The 21457-nt window shown below is 38.1% G+C and overlaps 1 protein-coding gene across 2 annotated transcripts in view; it reads left to right on the plus strand.

Moving 5' to 3' along the window:
• KPNA3 (karyopherin subunit alpha 3) overlaps nt 1-21186 on the plus strand; it is a 93111-nt gene extending 71925 nt beyond the window's left edge. For both annotated transcript variants that reach the window (XM_019650863.1, XM_019650861.1), the window contains exons 11-17: nt 9277-9408; nt 10322-10450; nt 14101-14205; nt 14303-14374; nt 14531-14693; nt 18003-18097; nt 18637-21186. In XM_019650863.1, coding sequence (XP_019506408.1) covers nt 9277-9408; nt 10322-10450; nt 14101-14205; nt 14303-14374; nt 14531-14693; nt 18003-18097; nt 18637-18735 — 795 coding nt within the window. In that variant the 3' untranslated portion in view covers nt 18736-21186. The remainder of the gene's footprint in view (nt 1-9276; nt 9409-10321; nt 10451-14100; nt 14206-14302; nt 14375-14530; nt 14694-18002; nt 18098-18636) is intronic.
• The last annotated feature ends 271 nt before the right edge of the window (nt 21187-21457 follow it).

Consider the following 21457-nt stretch of genomic DNA (forward strand, 5'->3'; position numbering starts at 1 on the left):
TTCAGCATCTTAGCTGTAGAGGGCAGTGTCACTGGCCCTCATATGTGGGATCCGAACCGGGGCCCTCTGGCATCCCAAGCGAGTTCTTAACCATTGCGCCACTCGGCCGGCCCCCTCTCTTTAATTTTAAATGATAGCTTTGCTGGGTAGAGTAATCTTGGTTGTAGGTCCATGCTTTTCATCACTTTGAATATTTAGTGCCCAATCCCTTCTGGCCTGCAAAGCTTCTGTTGAGAAATCAGCTGACAGTCTTATGGGAACTCCCTTGTAGGTAACTAACTGCTTTTCCCTTGCTGCTTTTAAGATTCTCTCTTTGTCTTTAAGCTTTGGCATTTTAATTATAATATATTTTGGTATGGGCCTCTGGGTTCATCTTTTTTGGGACTCTGCACTGCTTGGGCTTATATGTCTATTTCCTTGACCGGGTTACAAGATTTCTGTCATCATTTCTTCAAATATGTTTTCAATTCCTTTCTCTTCTCCTTCTGGTACCTCTGTGATGCGAATGTTGGTATGTTTGATGTTGTCCCAGAGGCCCCTTAAACTATCTTCGTTTTTTTGGATTTTTTCTTTTTGCTGTCCTGTTTGGGTGTTTTTTGCTTGCTGTCTTAACTTCTAAATCTCTGATTCAGAGCTCTGCTTCATGTAGTCTACTATTGATTCCCTGTAATGTATTCTTTATTTCAGTTATTGTATTCTTCATTTGTGACCTTTTTTTTTTTTTGGCTTTCTATCTCCATTTTTGTTTCCTATCTGTTTTTTGAAGTTCTCCTTGACATCATTGAGCATCTTTATAACTAGTGTTTTGAACTCTATGTCTTGTAGATTGCTTGTCTCCATTTTGTTTAGTTCTTTTTCTGGAGCTTTGTTCTGTTCTTTCATTTGGGACATGTTTCTTTGTCTCCCCATTTTGGCTGCCTCCCTGTTTGTTTCTATGTATGAGGTAGGGCTTTTATGTCTCCCAGTCTTACTAGAATGGCCTTATGTAGTAGATGTCCTATGGGGCCCAATGGCACAGTCTCCCTGGTCACCTGAACTGTGTGCTGCAGGTGTGTTCCTTGTGTGGGTTGTGTGTGTCCTCCTGTTGTAGTTCAGCCTTGGTTGCTATTTTCACATCAATGGAAGGAGTTGATCCTCAGGCTGATTGGTTGTGAGGACTGGCTGTGACTACAGTGGTGGAGCTGTTGTGCAGAGGCTGACCCTACAGAGCAGGCTTCGCTTGAGTAGGGCTCAGGTGCCTGCCTAGTCTGTCTTTGGGTTTGTCATCTGCGCAGGTGGCCTGATAGTGGTCTGGTGTGGTTCAAAGCAGGCCACAGGGTATGCCGGCTCCAGGGCCTCCTGTAAGGGGCCCTGCCACAGGCCAAGTTCAGCAGCAACCTGTGCGCTGCCCAGGGACACCTGGCACAGCCACAAAGCAATCTGCAGATGTCTTCACCCACACTGGGCTTGGAGGTGCCTGGGAAACGCTAAGCTATGACCTAAGGCCAGCTGCAGCTAGTGCTTGGGTTGGGCTGCTTAATAAGAGGTATGGGCCACACCAAGCCAGATGCTGTTTGTTGGGGTTTGTGAACCTTTCAGAGATTTTAGGAATGTCTACAGCATGAGCCTCCGCAGGCCATTTGTTCAGAAAGCCACTAGGTGGGACTGCAAGTTGGTTGGGGTGGCGTCTCAGGAAATCACCAGGGCAGGCTAATGGTTTTGCCATGTTGATGGCAACTTAGATATGGCATCTGCCTATGTCTGCGTGCTGGGATGGGGGAGGGCTGAACAAGGAACAATGTTTTCTGCTAGCACTACTGTCTAGGAGAAAACTGCCTCTCCAGCCCTCACCTTGAAGCCAGACAATTAAGTTCCTCCCAGGTGTCCCTGGCGCCTTTTGAGCTGCTTCTCCAGCGCTGGAGCTCAGATGGAGTGAGTCCATCAGCGAGTAAGTCCATGTACGGGTCCTTTAAGAGGAGCGTCTGGGTGTGTGGCCACCCTCTGTCTCACTCAGCCACAATCTCCACAGGTTTTCACAGCCAGGAGTTATGGGAACTTCTCTTTTCGGCACTGAAACTCTGGGCTGGGGAGCCTGCTGTGGGATCGGACCCCTTGCTTCTCGGGGACCTCCCTAACTGAGACATCCCTCCCAATTTTTAACCGCTACCCGTGCTTGTGGGACTAACCTAATCTGTATCTCCACCGTTCCTACCATTGTTGATGTGGCTTTTTTTGTATGTTCTTAGATGTAGAACTTCTAGACTTGATGCAATTTTTAATGATGGTTGTTCTGTAGCTTAGTTGTAATTTTGATGTGGTCATAGAGGATGCAGGCACAATATTTATCTAACTCTACCATCTTGACCGGAAGTCTGTAAAAGAGTTTTAAAAGTAGAGAGATGGAAACATAAATTATGAAACAAAATGTAGGGGGAAAATGCAGCAATTTAGCAGGTTCTAGATCATGCAGGGTCTTACAGACCACCATAAGAGCTATATATCCTTTTTTTGAGAGCCAGAGAATAATAATCTAATTTATGTTTTGGATTGGGAACTCATATTACTAAGTAGATTTTAGAGGAAACTCGAGTTGAGAAGATGGAGCAGTGGTGATTTTGTGGTATGGATGAGAGAAAAAATGAGGACCAGCAACTAGAACTTAGTTAGGTATTATGAATAAAAAGATAAGACTTGAGAAATGTTTAGATGATAAAATTTGCTGGTATTGTTATGGGGGGTGAAAATAGAGAGGACTCGGATAATATCCAGCTTTCTAAGTTGGGTTTTAAGGTAGGACACAACAGGAAACAAGAATAGCAGCAGGGAAAGGTATAAAACAGCAGGAATGATTTAATTAGAGGCAATGACTAGTGTGAATGCTAGAGAAGCTAGGTGGGGGTGTGGAGATAATTAAGTGGTTTGTGGACTTTAAAATGCCTATGTGACATTAGAAGGAAAATTTAATATTGACCCTGAGGACTAGAGAAGAAATCTGGACTGATTCAAGTCCATCTGTGTTTATTTGCTTTTTAGTTATTTTGCTACTTTAAGTTAATTTGCAATTGCTGTGATGCTGTAGCATTTGGTTTTCCTGCCCTTTTCAAAATTGTTCATCCATGGCTTGACATGCCTAGACAAATTTGAGTGTTACCTAACATTTGATACAAATCTAGCTTATTTTACTCCTGCTACAAAATAAAATTAATCAGTCGTGGCAGGTTGGTTATGTGCTGAGACTCTAATGCCAATGACACCTGGTGATAAGTGTGTTGAAGTCCCCAAGACCACCCTCAAGTTCAGTGATTTGCTAGAAGAAATCACTGAAAAGCTGTTCTCATGCTTACGGTTCATTACTGCAAAAGGATACATATTAAAATCAACAAAGGCAAGAGACACATAGGATGGGGTTTAGGAGACACCAGGTGCAAGCATCCCTGGTTCTCTCCCAGTGGAGTTCTAAGGACAGCACTTCATTCTCCCAGCAACCATGAGTGATAGCACATACGTAGGAAGTATTGCCAACCAGAAGCTCCTGAATTTGGTTCCAGCGTTGTTATTGATGATCAATCACTATGCATGAACAGCCTGCATGACTAACCTTAGCTCCTCAGTCTCCATCCCCTCCCAGAGGTCAGAATGAAAGAGTATGGCCTAAGGCCCCAGGCAAACAAAAAGGGTTGTTCACCATAACGTCACATTGTTAGCATAAACTCTCTCTGTCTGGACCCAAGGTCTCAGGTATAGTGTTATCAAACAGATAATCCAAGGGCTCAGATTATCTTGAAGGAGCTCAGCAACAACCAGTCCTTTCTTTGGAATGTGCAGGATTTGAGTATCCCAAGCTTTACTCAGTTACCTTTTGCTACATATAAGGATTATATGTTAAGTATACACTTATAACTTGGTTCAGCTCTAGTTGTCTCTGAAGCATGTGTGAAGATAACACATAGATATTCCCTAAACACCTAATGTTTCTTGAACCTTTCAGCTTTTGTCCTGTTTTTCCTTTCTTATTCCAGAGCAATCACTTTACTTCAGGACAAAAATACTTTCTTTTCGTTCAATAAAAATGTATTTGTATTCTTCATACCTTCTTTTATCAAACACCCATCTTATTCTCTATATGCAATCATTTTCTATCATCATAACATCTCAATCAGGTTTTGTGTGATTCTCTGGATCTTAATGTGAGGCATTTTGTGACCTTCTAAGCTTTTCAAAATGACACACTAAGGTCTCCAAACTTATTACCCTCGTTTCCCACCCGGTTGGCTAGCTCCAAAACTAGCAGAGCAGTGGACCACTGAATAGCCTTCTTTATTAAACCAACATCCTTAAGCTAGTTTTAATTTATTAAAGATTAATCCTAGGTCACATGCACTTGAAAAGCCATTGCGTTAGTTTCTGTTATTTCTCCAATTTATATGAGAGCTCATTTGTTAAGTCCATTGAATAAGGACCTTTTACAATCTAAATTTGAATTTACAAATCAATTTTGGCAATACTTTCTAGCGATGGAAATATACCTTATAATAGACATACGTAAACAGACAGCATAATACAAAACTCAAAAGAAAAATTATGGCTCCAAATATGTTTCCTGGCAGATGGACTAAGTTGAGGTTTTGCTCAGATGGCCAAAGTTTTTGCGTTCTGTAAGAAATTCCTTTAAAGTTGTCTTTATAATCAAAGAATATTTTATTGTCTCTGAGAGGTTTAGGATCCTCTCCTTTAAAGTTTCTCCTTAAGATAGGCTTATCAAAAAAACACAAACAAAAGAAAATGGAAAGCAGGTGTGGACAATAAAGTTGGAAAGCTCAGAAAGTAAAGAAAGTGGCCTCCAAACGCCTGATTTTTAAAGGGGGCAGATTTTCCTTGGGGGAGGATAGAAAAATGGTTCTGGAGCTGAAGCCTGAGCATCAGCTGACTGCCACCCATCTGGAGACAAAGAAGAGCGGGGAGGGAAAGGAAAGGTGCAGAGGGTAGGCAGGGTGTAGGCAAGGAGGGCTGGAAAGTGAGGGATCTTCCAGGGTTTCTAGTAAACCTGGCTTTAGATTTGTAGGTGCAAAGGTCAGAAGAAAAGTTTTCCAATAATTCCCGTTTTGTTCCAGTTTTGCAACACCAGTTTCCTTTTCTAATTTATCAAGGTGTTTACCCAATTTAGAATTCTTTTTTTTTCCTAAGGGAGGCAATAGTCTCTTGATTTTATTTAGAGCTCTCAAGGAACACATTTTTTTCTGGGATGTACAGTATTTTTCTTCTAATTGAGCATGCAAATAGAAGGCTTTGAGGTTTCAGAGGAACCCCATCTTGGCCCACAAAGCTTGAGACCATCTTGCATGATTTTCGTCCAGAGGCCTAGCCAATTACAATTCTCTGGATGATAATTTTTGTACATGCAATCAGCCAAAGTCCCCCATGCTGCCACCAGGAGGTGGCTGATTAACATGAGAATTTTAGAACATGAGTTACCCATTTTGCATTCCTCCTTATGGGCTGTGTCCATCCTGTCCCATCCTGTGGTCCCCACCCTCCCACCCCCATGCCTGTTAAATCTTGAGCATCCTCACATGCACCTTACCTTAAGAAATCAGCCTTCGGGTGCCCATTAGCATGGGTGTCCTCACAAACCTTATATGGACAAGGCCTAGTCCCAACCTGGAGGATACCCTCCCCTGTACCAAGCACGACTAGAGGATACCCTCTCGAGGTGCCAAATGCTACAGGAAAGCCCTCCCTGGTGCCAAACCTGGCTGAGGGATACTCCTCCTGAGCACCAAACCTGAATCATATCGAGGGGCCCTCTCGGTCCAGATGTATGAACTGAGGTCACTGGATCAGGGTCCCCTACCTAAACTAAATAAAGTCTTGAAGATCTCAGCAGCAAGCATGGGAGATCTTGGATCTGAAAGGACTTACCCAAGACCCTCAGGTGCTGCTGGGAAGACCACTCAAGCACAAGGGGTTTGTGCAGGCTCCAGATGTATTGGTTTCAGGACGGCATTAGATAAGGTCGTTGCTTTAGAACCTTACGTTGAGTGCCATGTCAACCAGTGGTTGTTGGTGCCAGTTCAAAGCCAACAGCAACTCCCAATTTGGAGTGAGGTAAAGAAGGTAACTTGATTCAGTGCAAACAGCTCAATTGTGATATAGCATGGCTGTGAGGTGGCCTTTGGGTGAGACCCCCCTCCTGCTATACAGTTCTGCTGTGCTCCAGCAAGACACCTTCACCAACCGGAGAAACAGTCTTCAGTTTTCACAGAGAGGGAAGGAGGAGTCCCTGCCTCTGGTCCCTGATTGGTCTGTCTTCGTGCAAATGAGGATTCCAAATCCTCACAGTTTAATTGGTCCAAAAAGCACAGTGCTGATTGGTCAGAATGGACCTACTCTGATTGGTCAAGTGAAGATGCTAATGAAGATATAGCTACTTGGCTCTGATTGGATGGGGAAAGTCTCATTTCTTTTGGTTGAAATACAATTCCAGGAGTTACTTTATAACTGCTGGCTCAGACCACAGGAACACAGTACAGCCAGGCAGTTCAGTACAAGCTTCTCTCTGAGGCATGGCTTGTGTGAGAAGCCTCTGTTCAGAAAAAGCTGCTAGGCTCTGTTTTTAAACTTGAGCTCAGTTAACTACCAGGAGCCCTTCTTGATAGGTATCTTCTTTCTCAGGGCCAACAGCAATATCTGCAAAGCACAACAAAACAAGGTATACCTGTATATTTATAAGATCTATATTCTCATTTTTTTCTACTTCCCTAATATTGCCAGTAGTGTGTGAAAATCTATTATTAGTATTTTTTTTTGCGTCTTTTTAGTTTCTGCATTGTATAATGTTTGCAGAGCTATTTGGTAAATAGATGTTTATAACTGTTACATCTTCATTGTAAATTGTGAGATTTAGCTTTATAAATAGCCGCCTTTGTTATTTTTATGCTGTTTAGCCTAAATTCTACTTGTCTAACAGGATTGCAGTCTCTATTTTCTTATCATTTACTTGGTGTACCTTTGCTCATCCCTTTATTTTTAGCCTTTTTTAATTACTTTGTTTTCATTGTGCCTCTTGTATACAGCATAGAGTGGGTTTTATTTTGGAGCCAATTTAAAAATCTTTTTCTTGTTGTAGGTGAGTTAAGCCCATTCACATAGTTTGCTGTTTTTATGTTTGGTTTTAACTTTGTCATGTTACTTTGTGTAATAACTTCTGCGTGTTTTATTTTCTACTTAATGTGCTTTCTTTTCTCTCTTTAAATTTCTTTAGGTATTTAGGAAGGTTTGGCTTTGTTCTAATGTTACCTTTATACTTACATCTTTTATAATGCCCTTTCCTTTTTTCCTATCTGGTTTGACAGTTTTAAATGGTATTTTTTAACTCCTATGTCTTAACCTGTACAACAGTTGATGAGCTTTTCTCTGGCTTTGTCCTACCAATTTTTAATCTGTAGGTTTATGTCTGTTGTTATTGAGTTAGGAAGATATTCTGCCATTATTTCTTTAAATATTTTTTTCAGCTCCACCTCTTTTTCTGGGACTGATGACACAAATGTTAAATCTTTCATTATTGTCCTACAAGTTTCTGAAGCACCATCATTTCTTTGCAATTTTTTTGTTTTTTTTTTACTCTCATTTAGATTGGGTGATTTGTATTTCTCTATATTTGAGTTCATTGATCTTTTTTGCCTGTCTGCATTTTACTTTTGAGTCCTTCCAGTGAGTTTTAAATTTTGGTTACTGAATTTTTCAGTTAAAAATTTTCCATTTGGTTCTTTATGTCTTCTGTTACTTTTCTGACACTTCCTATTTTGTTTCAAACATGTTCATAATTGCTCACTGAAGTATTTTTATGATAACTACTGTAAAATCCTTGTCTGATAATTCCCGTATCTGTGTCTTCTCAGTGTTGGCGTCTGTTGACTGTCTTTTCCCTTTTGAGTTAAGATGATCCTGGTTCTTGGTCTGAGGAGTTATTTTCAGTTGTAGCCTGCACATTTCAGCTGTTGTGAGATTCTGATTTCTGTTTTAATCTTGTTACCGGTTATTGCCAGACTGGGTAGTAGGCAGGCTCTGCCCATACACACACCTGTAGGTCTAGGGTTGGATGATAGATGGGTTCAGCTCTCAGACATAGCTTCTGTCCTCCCATTTTTGAAGTTGCAGTATTTCTATTTTCCCAGAACAAATAATATTTATAAATTATTCCACTCTTATTCCCACATTTGTATTAGTCTTTGATCTCCAATGAAATATTTCCTCAGTCATTTCTTAGTTGAATGAAGCTCATTGTCTAGTAAAGGTGTCAGCAAATTTTTCTGTAAAGGACACAGAAAATATTGTAGGCTTTTCAGGCCATATGGTCTCTGTCTCACTAGTGTGGAATAGTTTTATTAGGATGTTACCGTTAAGCCTCTCACCCCCTCTTTTCTCTGAAGTTTCACACAAGCTTGGGACAAGAGATCCAGATAAAAGCTAGAATTTAATTTTTTCTCTTGTTACAGAAATTTGAAATTTGTAGTGTTCACTGACTCATAGTAATGCTGAAGGTGTGGTCTATATGTGGCTCTGTTTGCTCTTATCTATATACTTTTTTGAAGGCTATGTGGAGAGATTTGAATACATGTAGCTACTATTATTTTAACGAAACTCTGTGAAGACACCAAGGAAGCTACTTATAAGCTCTTTGACTTTGAATGCGTCAACAAATCTAAGCATGTTTTTTATTATTTTCAGAATTAGATGGGTATAGGGCATGGTTTATACACTGTGTTCTTCAAGTAGGCACATTTTTCAAAAGTTTTTGCAAATAATTTTTTTTCTCAAACGATGCTAAAATGCCAAGTCATTTCTTTTATCTGTTTACTTTAATAATCTGAAAAGTCAATTATATTACTAAACGTGTTTGACACTAGTATATAGAGAGATGATCTTTTTGTTCTCTTCTAGGCTTGAGGCAGCATGATATATTGGTCTCATTCTGTACGAAAAGTGTTTCCTTGTGATTATTATTGGGTACTCAGTTTGTGGGGGCAAAGAGAATTACTTTTCTGACATTTTAAAATTCATCTATCTGATACATAAATGCAGAAGTTGAAGTTTTCCCAGATTTCTGTGTCATTTTTGTGAAGAGTGATCTGAGGTAGGCATTGAGAGTTACCTACTACTTATTAGATTTATCAGGTAAGCAACCAAGCCAAAACATTAAATTTAATTACTTCTTATGTCACCACCCCTGAGGTGTGTTATGTATTTTAAGCACTCAAACAAATACATAAACTGGTAATTCTTTTTTATTTTCTATAGATTCTTGTAGATACTGTTTGGGCTCTGTCATACCTGACAGATGGAGGTAATGAGCAGATACAGATGGTTATTGATTCAGGGGTAGTGCCCTTTCTTGTGCCCCTTCTGAGCCACCAGGAAGTGAAAGTTCAAGTAAGTATTTTAAAAATGTTCTTACTTGTATAAAATTGTGTTTGCTATAACCAATTAACTTGAATAGCTAGGCTTCAATTCTGTCTGCAGGTACCTATTTTCCTTATTTTCCCTGCTGTTCTACTGAACCTGATTTTGTTGGTTTTCAAATCTTTATCTCACCCTGACTCTTTGCTGAGTTTCAGACTCATATAGCCAGTTGTCCTTGAGCCCTTACACATATCCTGTAAGAACTCCTCCAAGCATGCCATTGTTATTTCAGTGAGACAAAAGTGATATGTATCATCTTCTCCCACAAACCTGCTCTTCTTCCTATCTCTCCCTTTTCAGTGGACAGCATTGTCCAAGCTGGAAACCTTGATTCCTCTTTTTATTTCTCCTCCAGTGCAAAAATCTGTCAATTCTGATTACAAAGCTTCAAATCTGTCTTCTCCTTATGTATCTAGAGCCACTTATTTAGTTCAAGACTCATTTCCTTTCCGCCAGTTAATTGCAGTAGCATCCTAACTGCATTTCCTCCTCTCTCTCGCTCTAGTTTCTCTTCATTCTGATTAGGGGTACGTGGCTGATAGATCGGTTTATCCCACTTCTGCCAAAGTGGCTTTCTAGGTGGAAATGTGTGCCAATCCAGAAAGACTTTATTAAAGTCTTTCTGTGGTGCCAGTTTAGTAATAGATAAAAGTAGGTGTTAAAAATGGACCTTTACGTTTTTTATTTTTGTTCTATTTTTCACAAGAATTGTTTAAAATTCAAAATTGATTCTCAGCTCTGCATAATGCTTTGTTTTCTGTAAGAATTCAGTGTTAGTCATTCACCCCTTGCAGTTTTACATTTTCTCAGGATTATGAAAAATATAGAATCAGTTTCATCATAAACAAATAGATTTATTGAAAACATTTTATCCCCACCCCAGACAGCAGCACTCAGAGCGGTTGGCAACATAGTGACTGGCACCGATGAGCAGACCCAGGTTGTTCTCAACTGTGATGTCCTGTCTCATTTCCCAAATCTCTTGTCACACCCGAAAGAGAAGATAAATAAGGTAAGGCATGTAATATCTTCATCGGTGTATTTCTTTCTCTTTGTATATCTCTCTCTTTTTTATTTTATTTATTTTTTTATTTTATTGAGGAATAGCCATGGCCATGGGTTACACATTGCTTTCATGCTACAATGGCATAGTTAACTTTTAAGGAGGGCGCAGCTCACAGTGGCCCATGCGGTGATTGAACTGGCAACCTTGGTGTTATCAGCACCGCACTCTAACCAACTGAGCTAACGGGGCACCCCTGTATATCTTATTTTTAACTGTCCCCTTGTTTCTGTTGTTTATGTTTGATTGTGATTTTCTTAAACCAATGCAGTTAAGATGAGAATTATTTCAAATCACCTCTAATTATTTTTTTTCAATTTTTAATTGCTTGCTACAAGTGCTGCCCTGATCATCACAGAATAAAAATTATTTTTATACTAACCAATGTTTTTATTAGAATAGATTGAGAAGTAGCAAAAATTACCAAATTAGTAGCCTCTAGATGAGAGTACATACAAAACCTCTCATTAGATGGCTGGTATCTTTTATAAACAAATAGAGAAATCGTAATTTAACCTCCCTACAAAATTAGATTAAGCCTAAAGATTCAGTGCCCTAATTCAAGATCATAAAAATTGCTTTTTTCAAGATTTCGAGCTTGAAATACAAACTTACTATTAATTGTTAAATATGTACTTAAGCCTTTTTGTGTCTGGCTTATATTGCTAATGTTTCAAGGTTCATCCATGTTGGAGCATTTATCAGGACGTCATTCCTTTTTATGGCTGAATAATATTCCATTGTAATATATACCACATTTTATTTGTCCGTTCAGCTGTTGATGGAAACTTGAATTGTTTCTATCTTTCGGCTATTGTGCTGCTATGAACACTGGCATACAAGTGTCTGTTTTAGTCCTTGCTTTCAGTTCCTTTGAGTATATATCTAGAAGTAGAATTGCCAGGACATGTGATAATTCTACGTTTAGCTTTTTGAGGAATCACCAAACTGTTTTCCATAGTGGCTGCACCATTTTACATTCCCACAAGCAATGATAAGTGTTCCAATTCCTTTTTTAAAATTATTATAGCCATCCTAGTAGGTGTGAAGCTGTGTCTTATGGTTTTGATTTGCATTTAGTTTAATGCAATTTTAACTACCTGAAATGTCACCATTCCCAAAACCAGCAGAATTGATTGTTTCTTCTGTGACATAGCTATATTTATTTAGTTGCTTGACTGTAATTGACAGTTGGATTCTTATAGGAAAGCATGTTGTCTTACTAATCATCAAAGAAATGCAAATAAGAACCACAATGAGATATCACCTCACACCAGTTAGAATGGCTGTTATCAACAAGACAAATAATAACAAATGTTGGAGAGGCTGTGGAAAAAAAGGAACTCTAATACACTGTTCGTGGGAGTGCAGATTGGTGCAGCCACTATGGAAGGCAGTGTGGAGGTTCCTCAAAAAATTAAGAATAGAATTACGATGTGACCCAGCAATCCCTCTCCTGGGTATCTACCCAAAGAATCTGAAAACATTTATCTGTAAAGATATATGTGCCCCAATGTTCGTTGCAGCTTTATTTACGGTGGCCAAGACATTGAAACAACCAAAATGTCCTTCCATAGATGATTGGATAACAAAGGTGTGGTACATATACACAGCAGAACACTATTCTGCCTTAAGGAAAAATGAAATAGTGCCATTTGTGACAGCATGGATGGATCTTGAAATTATTATGCTAAGCGAAATAAGTCAGATAGAAAAAAATCGAGAACCATATGATTTCACTGATACGTGGGATATAAAACTGAAAACAACAAAGGAACAAGACAAACAAAGAAACAAGAACTCATAGACACAGACAACAGTTTAGTGGTTACCAGAGGGTAAGGAGGGAGGAGGGTGGTAGATGAGGGTAAAGGAGGTCAAATATATGGTGATGGAAGGAGAACTGACTCTGGGTGGTGAACACACGTGATATATAGATGATGTATTACAGAATCGTACACCTGAAATGTATGTAACTGTGTCAACCATTGTCACCCCAATAAACTTTAATTTAAGAAAGTAAAAATAAAAAATAAAAGTATGTTGTCAGAAATCACATTTTATAGCTATATTTGTTCCAGTGAAGGGAAAGAAGCCATGGTATTTTAGACTCTGGGCCAGTTATTTTTACTGTAGAAATTTCAATAATAGGTGATTTTTACAGCTAAATGTATTCCATAATTGGAAACAGAGCTGAGAAGTGAGGAAGCTGGACAGAAGTGGGTTTGGAGAAGCTCTGTCCTGTGATCCGATATACTCTCAGTGAAGATATCATGAGGGAAAGAGAAAGAATTCATATAGCTACCTGCTCAGCTTCAGCAAGTAGTTGGTTGCTTCAGAAGTTTTTCACCTTGAGCGTTTGTGTTATTTGCATCTTGGGACCATCATGGGACCATCATGGGAACCAAAACAAAACTGACTTGGTTTTATTCCCTCAACATTTTAATTTGAAAATCTTCAAATCCATAAGAAATTTGCAAGAATACTAAAGTGAACGAACATTCATATACTCTAAGCACCAGTCCACCAATTATTAACATCCTACCACAACTGGATGGCAGAATAAATTTAAAATTCAGTCTTAATTGTAGAGGAGGAAGAAAAGATACACATTTGACACTGAAATTATAATAAACCTGCTTGTTTGTGACTTATAAATCCTTTAAGGTTGCAGTAAGATTTGTTATTAATATAAAGTCTCATCCTAGACTAGTTAGAAGCTTAATTTTTAAATATATCTTGCAAGTAAATATTTTTATGATAAAGCAACTCACCTTTCGTAGAAGTAGTTTTAACAAAATACAGTAAAACCTTGGATTGCGAGTAACTCAGTTTGCGAGTGTTCCGCAAGACAAGCAAACATTTCTATTAGGTTGGTGCAAAAGTGTAAGAGCGGTTTTTGCCATTACGCGTAATGGCAAAAACCGCTCTTACACTTTTGCACCAACCTAATAGTACATTTTAACTTGGTAAACAAGTGATGTCTTACAATATGAGTAGTTTGTTTCCAGGACCAATTATGCTCGCAAACCGATGTATTACTGTACAGTGAAATTCAGTCTTTTATTTATTTCTGCCATCTGTCTTTTAGAGGAAGCTCATGCACCAAAAATGTATTAATCTCCACAAGTAAAGATTTTTTTGGGGCCAGCCGAGTGGCTCAGTTAGTTAAGAGCTCGCTCAGTAGTGCAAGCTCTGAGCAACAGGGTCACCGGTTCAATTCCTGACCCAAGCTGAGCTGCCAACAGATGGCAAGATGGCTCAGCTAAAAAAAAAGTAATAAAAAAAATATTTTTTGACTGTTTTATTCACTGCCGTATCACCATTGTCTAAAAGTTCTTAGCTTATAGTAGGCATATATTTTATTGAATAGGTAAATGCTAGGTTAATGAGGCCCAAATATTATGGATAGAAGTTTCCTTATAATTTGTTTAAAATGCGAGATTCTGTATAACCTAATCACTTTTCAGATGCTTTCCCCTTAATGCAACTCAAGTGATTTTGTTATTGTATATGTAAAATACATTAAATTAAAAATATAAACACATTAAAGACATACTTTTTCAAATAAAGATGCCCCGTATTTTGTTCAATTATAGGAAGCAGTGTGGTTCCTTTCCAACATAACAGCAGGCAACCAGCAACAAGTTCAAGCTGTAATTGATGCTGGATTAATCCCTATGATTATTCATCAGCTTGCTAAGGTCAGTGATATTATGAGTTCATCATGTATGTTAATATAGTATAACCAAGACTTTTTGAGTAAAAAATTCATTTTATCATTTCTTTTGTAACCTTCAGGGAGACTTTGGAACACAAAAAGAAGCTGCTTGGGCAATTAGCAACTTAACAATAAGTGGCAGAAAAGATCAAGTGAGTTGGAGAAACTAACTGTTTTAATTGTTAATATTGGAAAGTATGCAGCTCTCTTATGATTAAGAGTTACTGATTGTTTATAAGCCCTGTACTGTGTTCTTTTGGGGGAAAATATAATTATATAAATAAAACTATTCTCTTTTTTTTGTCTAGGTTGAGTACCTTGTACAGCAGAATGTAATACCACCATTCTGTAATTTACTCTCAGTAAAAGATTCTCAAGTTGTTCAGGTGGTTCTAGATGGTCTGAAAAACATTCTGATAATGGCTGGTGATGAAGCAAGCACAATAGCTGAAATAATAGAAGAGTGTGGAGGTAAGGGTGGATTCACTGAAGAAAAATAGTTGAGCATTGGAACTCTGAAGCATTAGATCCTTAAAAGACAAGTAATTAGGGCCGGCCGAGTGGCGCGTTGGTTAGGAGTTGGCCTGGGATGCCAGCTCTGAGCAGCAGGGCCCCGGTTCAGATCCCACATGCAGGCCAGTGATGCTGTGCCCTCTGCCGCTAAGATGGTGAACAACAGCTCGAACTGTAGCTGGGCTGCCATGAGTCGCCGGCGATGGCGTAGGCTGCATTGGGGCTGGCCGGCAGCCGGCGAGAGCTGCTGTGAGCAGCCATCCAGTGGCCAGCGAGCAACTGCCTCAGCCAGGAAGAGCGCAATGATAATACCAACATGGGTCAGTGAAGCGACGTCCTCCACAACTAGACTTAGAAACCGAAGGGCAACAACTTGTCTGCTCCCCTCCCTCAATTCCCCAATAAAATCTTTAAAAAAAAAAAAAAAAAGTCAACTAATTATATACCTGTTAGGATACATTACTGTTACATCATCAAAGTACGTTGCTGTTCTTTATTCATTATATTAGCATTCCAAGAAGATTTCCGGGAAACATTAGTCCATACTTTGGACTGGTTGTGAAGGTCATTCCATAATCTTCCTAGAGATTCACATTGCTTTTTAGAAAACAGATATTCCTCTTGAAGGCATAGTACATAAGAGCAGATTAAAAGCTCTGAGAACTACTACAGTAGAGAAACTTATAAGCTTTGTTTAATCTAACATTTCTCAAACTCCTTGACAGTGAAACACCTTTTTTCATGTTATAGCTATTGTCATGTGATTCAGTGGGCCTTACTTTGTGAAATACTATTCCATATTATTTGAAAAGGTTAATGATTTCAGAGTCATCTAGATACTTTGTTTCAGTCTTATGATTGCCAGAACTGCATGCATGCTAAAGTTATTACTTCAGAAATTACTTAAATTTCAATGAGAAAGAACTGTGATTTGAAATACTATATCATTATTTCTCTGGGAACACATAAGCGTGTATTTTAAAATTTACTTTTTTTTTAAAGGTACCCGTTCAATATTTAGTAAATTGCCCAAACCTTAAATTAATTTATCCTAATATCATGTTTTATTTTATACATTTTGTTAAATAATATGTATGATTATATTACCTAGTTTATTTTTTAAGAGAAAACAAATAATTTGAAATTAGCATTGTAGTCTGGTTCAGAACAAATTAACCCAGAAAGTTTGAGCTATAGAATTGTTACTCTTCAGTTTTTTATCAATATAGTTACTTCTGTCTATGGGAGTAATACTTAGGATACGTATTTACTTAGTATTTTATAATTTAATAAAGTATATTCATTTTCTTTTTTTTTCTTTTCTTTTTTTTTTTTTTAAGATTTTATTGGGGAATTAGGGGAGGGGAATAGTGTTGGGGAAGGGGACCAGCCAAGTTGTTCTTCAGTCTTTGTGGAGGGCGCCAGTCGCCATCTGGCTTCCCGACGGCACCTCATGGCCTCTGAGCTCAAGGTGCTGTGTTCAATCTTAGTTGCAGGTGGGCATAACCACCATCCCATGCGGGAGTTGAACCAGCAGCCTTGTTGTTAAGAGTGCATACTCTATCCACTGAGCCATCCAGGCGGCAGCTCATGTGGCCTATGTGGAAATTGAACCGGCGGCCCTGTTGCTCAGAGCTCACGTTCTTAAGCCAACTCTTAACCAATTGAGCCACTCAGCCGGCCCCTACAATACATTCATTTTCTTTGACACCTATTTTCCCATTTTTCTGGTTTGTATATTACTATATAAAGAAAAAAATGCAACTATTTCAAAATAACCTAGCTAAAAAGGCATTTCAAGGAAGAATATTTCTTATTAGGGATTTACATTTATAGACTAATGCATGTGCTACGTCAGGTAAATATATTGGGAATATAAATGAAGGTATTGTATAGTTACTGTTCTGAAAAATTATTGCCCAAGTTCATTGTGGCCATAAAACATAAGCCCCTTATTCATTTTTTTTAATTACTTCAAAATTTAAAGCTTTATCTTTTTTTTTTTTTTTTTTTTTAAGTTTTTTTTTGGGGAATTGGGGGGGGTTGTTCAGCATCTTAGCTGTGGAGGGCAGTGTCACTGGCCCTCATATGTGGGATCCGAACCGGGGCCCTCTGGCATCCCAAGCGAGTTCTTACCCATCGCGCCACTCGGCCGGCCCTAAAGCTTTACCTTTTATTTGTATCAAACATTAAGTTTCTGAAAATTTATTTTTTTAGTTATATAAAAGTAATAACATTTGGAAAACAAAGAGCAAGGTAAAAATTATTATATGGGACACTATGATTATGTTAAAGCAGTTTGGGAAGATCTCGGTTCTAGTTCTGCCACCAGCTTGCCACACAACCTGAAATAAATCCCTTTATATCTGTGTGCCATACTTCTTCATCTGTCAAATGGAGTGTTTAGGTGTTTTTAAAACTGTCTACCCTACCGGCCTAGTGGCGTGATGGTTAAGAACTGGCTTGGTGAGGGCCGGCTGAGTGGCTCAGTTGGTTAAGAGCTCGCTCAAGAGTTTGAGCTCTGAGCAACAGCGGTTCGAGTCAGCCCGAGCTGAGCAGCCGTGAGCTGCCAACAGGTAGCGGGATGGCTCAGCAAAAAAAAAAAAAAAAAAAGAACTGGCTTGGGATGCCAGAGGGCCCCGGTTCGGATCCCACATATGAGAGCCAGTGATGCTGCCCTCTACAGCTAAGATGCTGAACAACAGCTCAACCTGGAGCTGGGATGCAATGAGTCGCCGGCGACGGCATAGGCTGCAGCCCCTGTAGCAGTGGGTTGCCATGGGCTACTGTATGTAGCCAGCAGCCAGCGTAAGTGGCCAGCAGCCAGCGTGAGCGGCCGTCCAGAAGCCGGCGACTGATCTGCCTCACCTGGGAAGAGCGCAATGATGGTGCCAACTTAGGCCAGTGAAACAACGTCCTCCACAACTAGACTGAAGAACCAAAAAGGACAGCAACTTGTCTGTTCCTCTACCCCCAATTCCCCAGCACTGTTCCCATCCCCCCAATTCCCCAATAAAAATCTTAAAAAAACAAAAAACAAAAAAAACTGTCTACCCTAGAGACCAGGACTTCTAAAGAGGAAGAAATTAGTAGGATACTGGTCCTCCATCCAGAGCAATTCAGGTTTTTTATCTGGTTTTTGGACAAACTATCATATTTGGAGGGCAGTGGGAGGGTATTCTGAGTTCTTTAGGATATTTCATGAGTAAAATGAGCACAATTTTGATTATACCTGCTTAATTATGTTGATCATTTTATTTTTATTAGGTTTGGAGAAAATTGAAGTTTTACAGCAACATGAAAATGAAGACATATATAAATTAGCATTTGAAATCATAGATCAGTATTTCTCTGGTGATGATGTAAGTATAAAAGTATGGTGTGTCTGCATGTGCATTAAAACCTATACATAGGTGAGTTTACTAAGAACTTTCCTTTTATTATTAATATAACTTAAGTTCATGCTGTATTTCTATCAGATACTCTTGAGGTGGCATTTTTCCAGTTATTTATAAAAATCTAAATTAAAAACAAAAGGAATGATTGTTTTCCACCAACCAACTTTCTTAAATACTATGTCTGAAATTTCATTATAGATAAAATTGTAAAAAACAGTTCTGGTTGCATTTGTAATGTTAAATGGGAAGAGATAGTAATTATAGAAATGATGTATGTTCAGACAGGTAAAATAAATCTAAAGATACAGGAACTTAAGAATGGGGCAATTTTTAATTGTGTGTTCAGTTTTAAATTAAGTTTCTTAATTATTTATTTACTTACATATTTAACATTATTAAAACATTGATACAGAATTCTATCCTAAGAAGTAAAGCAACTCTGCTTACACCATAGTGTATGTAGTATCTTAACATAATACGGATTTTTTCCTTGCTTTTTATAGATTGATGAAGATCCTAGCCTCATTCCTGAAGCAACACAAGGAGGTACTTACAATTTTGACCCGACAGCCAACCTTCAAACAAAAGAATTTAATTTTTGAGTTCATTTGAGTGCAGCATCTTTCCCACATTCAATATGAAGCACCATCAGATGGCTACCAAATGACAAGAACAACAAAAGGCTCCAAAACACAAATGCCTCTTCGTTTTGATGCTTCTAAAGCAAGCCATGTCTCAGTCACTTTGCAGTTGCCAAAAGTCACTATCACATGGACTGTAAATGCATATGCATGATTTCCTAAACTGTTTTAGAATTCTCCTTAACAATCTCCACTTCCCTATTATTCCCTGTTCCCTGGTGCCACACGCTGACAACTGCAGTCTCCAGTTTAGAATATTCCGTAACGGTGGCGTGTCAGCTGCCCACTTGATATTCCTTTGGAAAATGGTGCGCTGTGGATCAAGACACTTTGGTATGATGTATATACACGTTGGAAGACTTTAAAGAGGTGCAGCCTGATCTGAGCCTCCATCATTGTCCTCCACAAACATATTTTCATATTCTTTATGTGGAAAAATAGATTTTAAAGTACAAGCCAAATGATTTTCATTGGTGGAACTGACACAAAAAAGTAACTTAAAAAAAGAAACTTGGTTATTGATCAAACATAAGTTTTAAAAAACTGTACTTCATCTACCAGTAATTGATATGTTTATTATCTGCCTCAAAAGCCAGGGTTGGAGGAAGAACTTTAGCTATGGATGGTAATGCTTTCGCCATTATACCTAATTTTTGAGAACAGCAAGCCCTATTTGACCACTCACTTCAGCCTGTGTGTTCCTGCTGTTTTGAAGTAATCAAATGCTGTGCATGGTATTTTACCTGAGCTGCAACCTGTTATGGACTTGAACTTCTGTTTAAGTTGAAAGCAAGAGTCCCTGACTATAAAGAAAATAATCAAAAACAAAACAAAAAACACAAAGGTCTAAAGTACCCATTGATGATGTTGAAAAAGAAAATCTTGCTTTTAGCTTTCAGGAGTTAATATTTTTTGTTTTAAATTGATAATTGGATATGGTTGGTTTATATTGGGTTTAAACTGTGGAGCTTTCATGTTTACTGTAATTCAGTCTTAAAATATTTTTTACTTAGTAACCAGTGCTTTTGATAATGTGGTTGGCAACAAACCAGCAACTATTTAGAAGTGTCATAAAACTTCATTCTTTGAGTATCGGGGAAGTTAATTCAGAGCTTACTCTAAAAGCATATTCGTATGTTAAAAGATTCAGACAAGGATCTGTGTAGAGGAATAATCTGCAGTTATTTAACATAAACCTGATTTGCAGTGATCTTTAAGTACTTCTGCAGAATCTGGTATGATTATGTAAAGTCACTGCTTTTGGTAAGTTGTTTGACCCTGTTGTTAATGAAAGAATATGAAATTGAAATTTTTTAAACTGAATAATTTGTGCTGTCACAGAAATGGTTTTATTGCTATTGTTTACTGGATATAATTTTCCAATGCATTGGTGTGAAGACATAGAAAATCTAAACTAATGTAGTTATCCGATGGGGGGTATATTTACTGTGATGAAGATGAGACAGATGATGCCATCAGAGCTTTGTGAATCAGCTGGGGTGTTTTCACTGATAAACAACACATAGCAGGTGTGCATTCATTACAAATATATGTATCTGCCAAGGTGGAGCCACTTTAAAGAGTGAGTTTTGTCTTGTATCTAAAGTGGATACAAGCGTGTGTTTAAACTGCAAGATTTTTACTTGCTAGAGAATCTGTTTTAATATAGTGGTTTGGCCTCTGATTATTTATAGGTTTTATAAATTTTAGAATCAATTTCTCTTTAAGGTGGCTCAGATTTTTCAACTCTTGTGCACATAAAATTGAGTTGAAGTTCATTGTGCCTTTTTTTCTTTATCCAAATTTTAAGTTAAAGCTTCATATGGTAACTGCATCCTGTTTAGACACTGTAGTCTAAATTTTTGAAACTGTGTGGTGTTCGCTAAAAGTAGGGATAACAAAGTCAAAGGTAATTAAGGTCACAAACTTCGGTGAAACCCTTCAAGTCCAAATCTTCTTGATATTGTGAATTGTACCCCTTCCAGTTTAGTTTCTTCTGGATTCTCCATACTTACTGACAGTTACCTTTTAAATTTTGCACACATTGAGATGAAATTGGGCCTCTATTGTGCCGATTCCCATTTCCTCTTGTGTTTTAAGCGCAAACTAACAAGTGAACATTAGCATCAAGTCGTGCAGACGTATGTGTGCATCTGCTTGATTCAATTTGTTGTGACCTTATCAGTTTGGAATTGGAATTGCGCCATTTCATAGATAAAGGAAATTAAGTATATTGCTGCACTTTTTAAGTTTTCAAAACAGTGTTGAAAAATTGCATTGTTTTTATTTTTTTTTAAACTCAGTTAAAAAAGACTAAAACGTTCTTTCAAAAGAGGCATCTAAATGTGTTCCTAATTTTGTATATGGGCTTAGGTTTTGTAACCAATAAAAAAAAGCTGCTATCAAATATGATAAAACATTGAAGAACTTATTTCTAAAAGAATCTTAATTTCCTAACTTTGTTTTCTTTGTGGTTAAATTTAAATGTGGAATTACTTTTTCACACATCAACCACAATGGAGGTGAATCATGAATTACTCTTTCATTGTATTTTACTATGTCCTTTCACTATAACAAACATGACCAGTAACAATCCTAGATTTAAGAGTATTTTGTAACAAATAAGAAGTTTTTATTGATTTCCTAAGCTGCCACAACAAAGTACCACAAACCAGGTGGCTTA

This window comes from Hipposideros armiger, unplaced genomic scaffold (assembly GCF_001890085.2).
Source record: "Hipposideros armiger isolate ML-2016 unplaced genomic scaffold, ASM189008v1 scaffold_148, whole genome shotgun sequence".
Classification (NCBI taxonomy): Eukaryota; Metazoa; Chordata; class Mammalia; order Chiroptera; family Hipposideridae; genus Hipposideros; species Hipposideros armiger.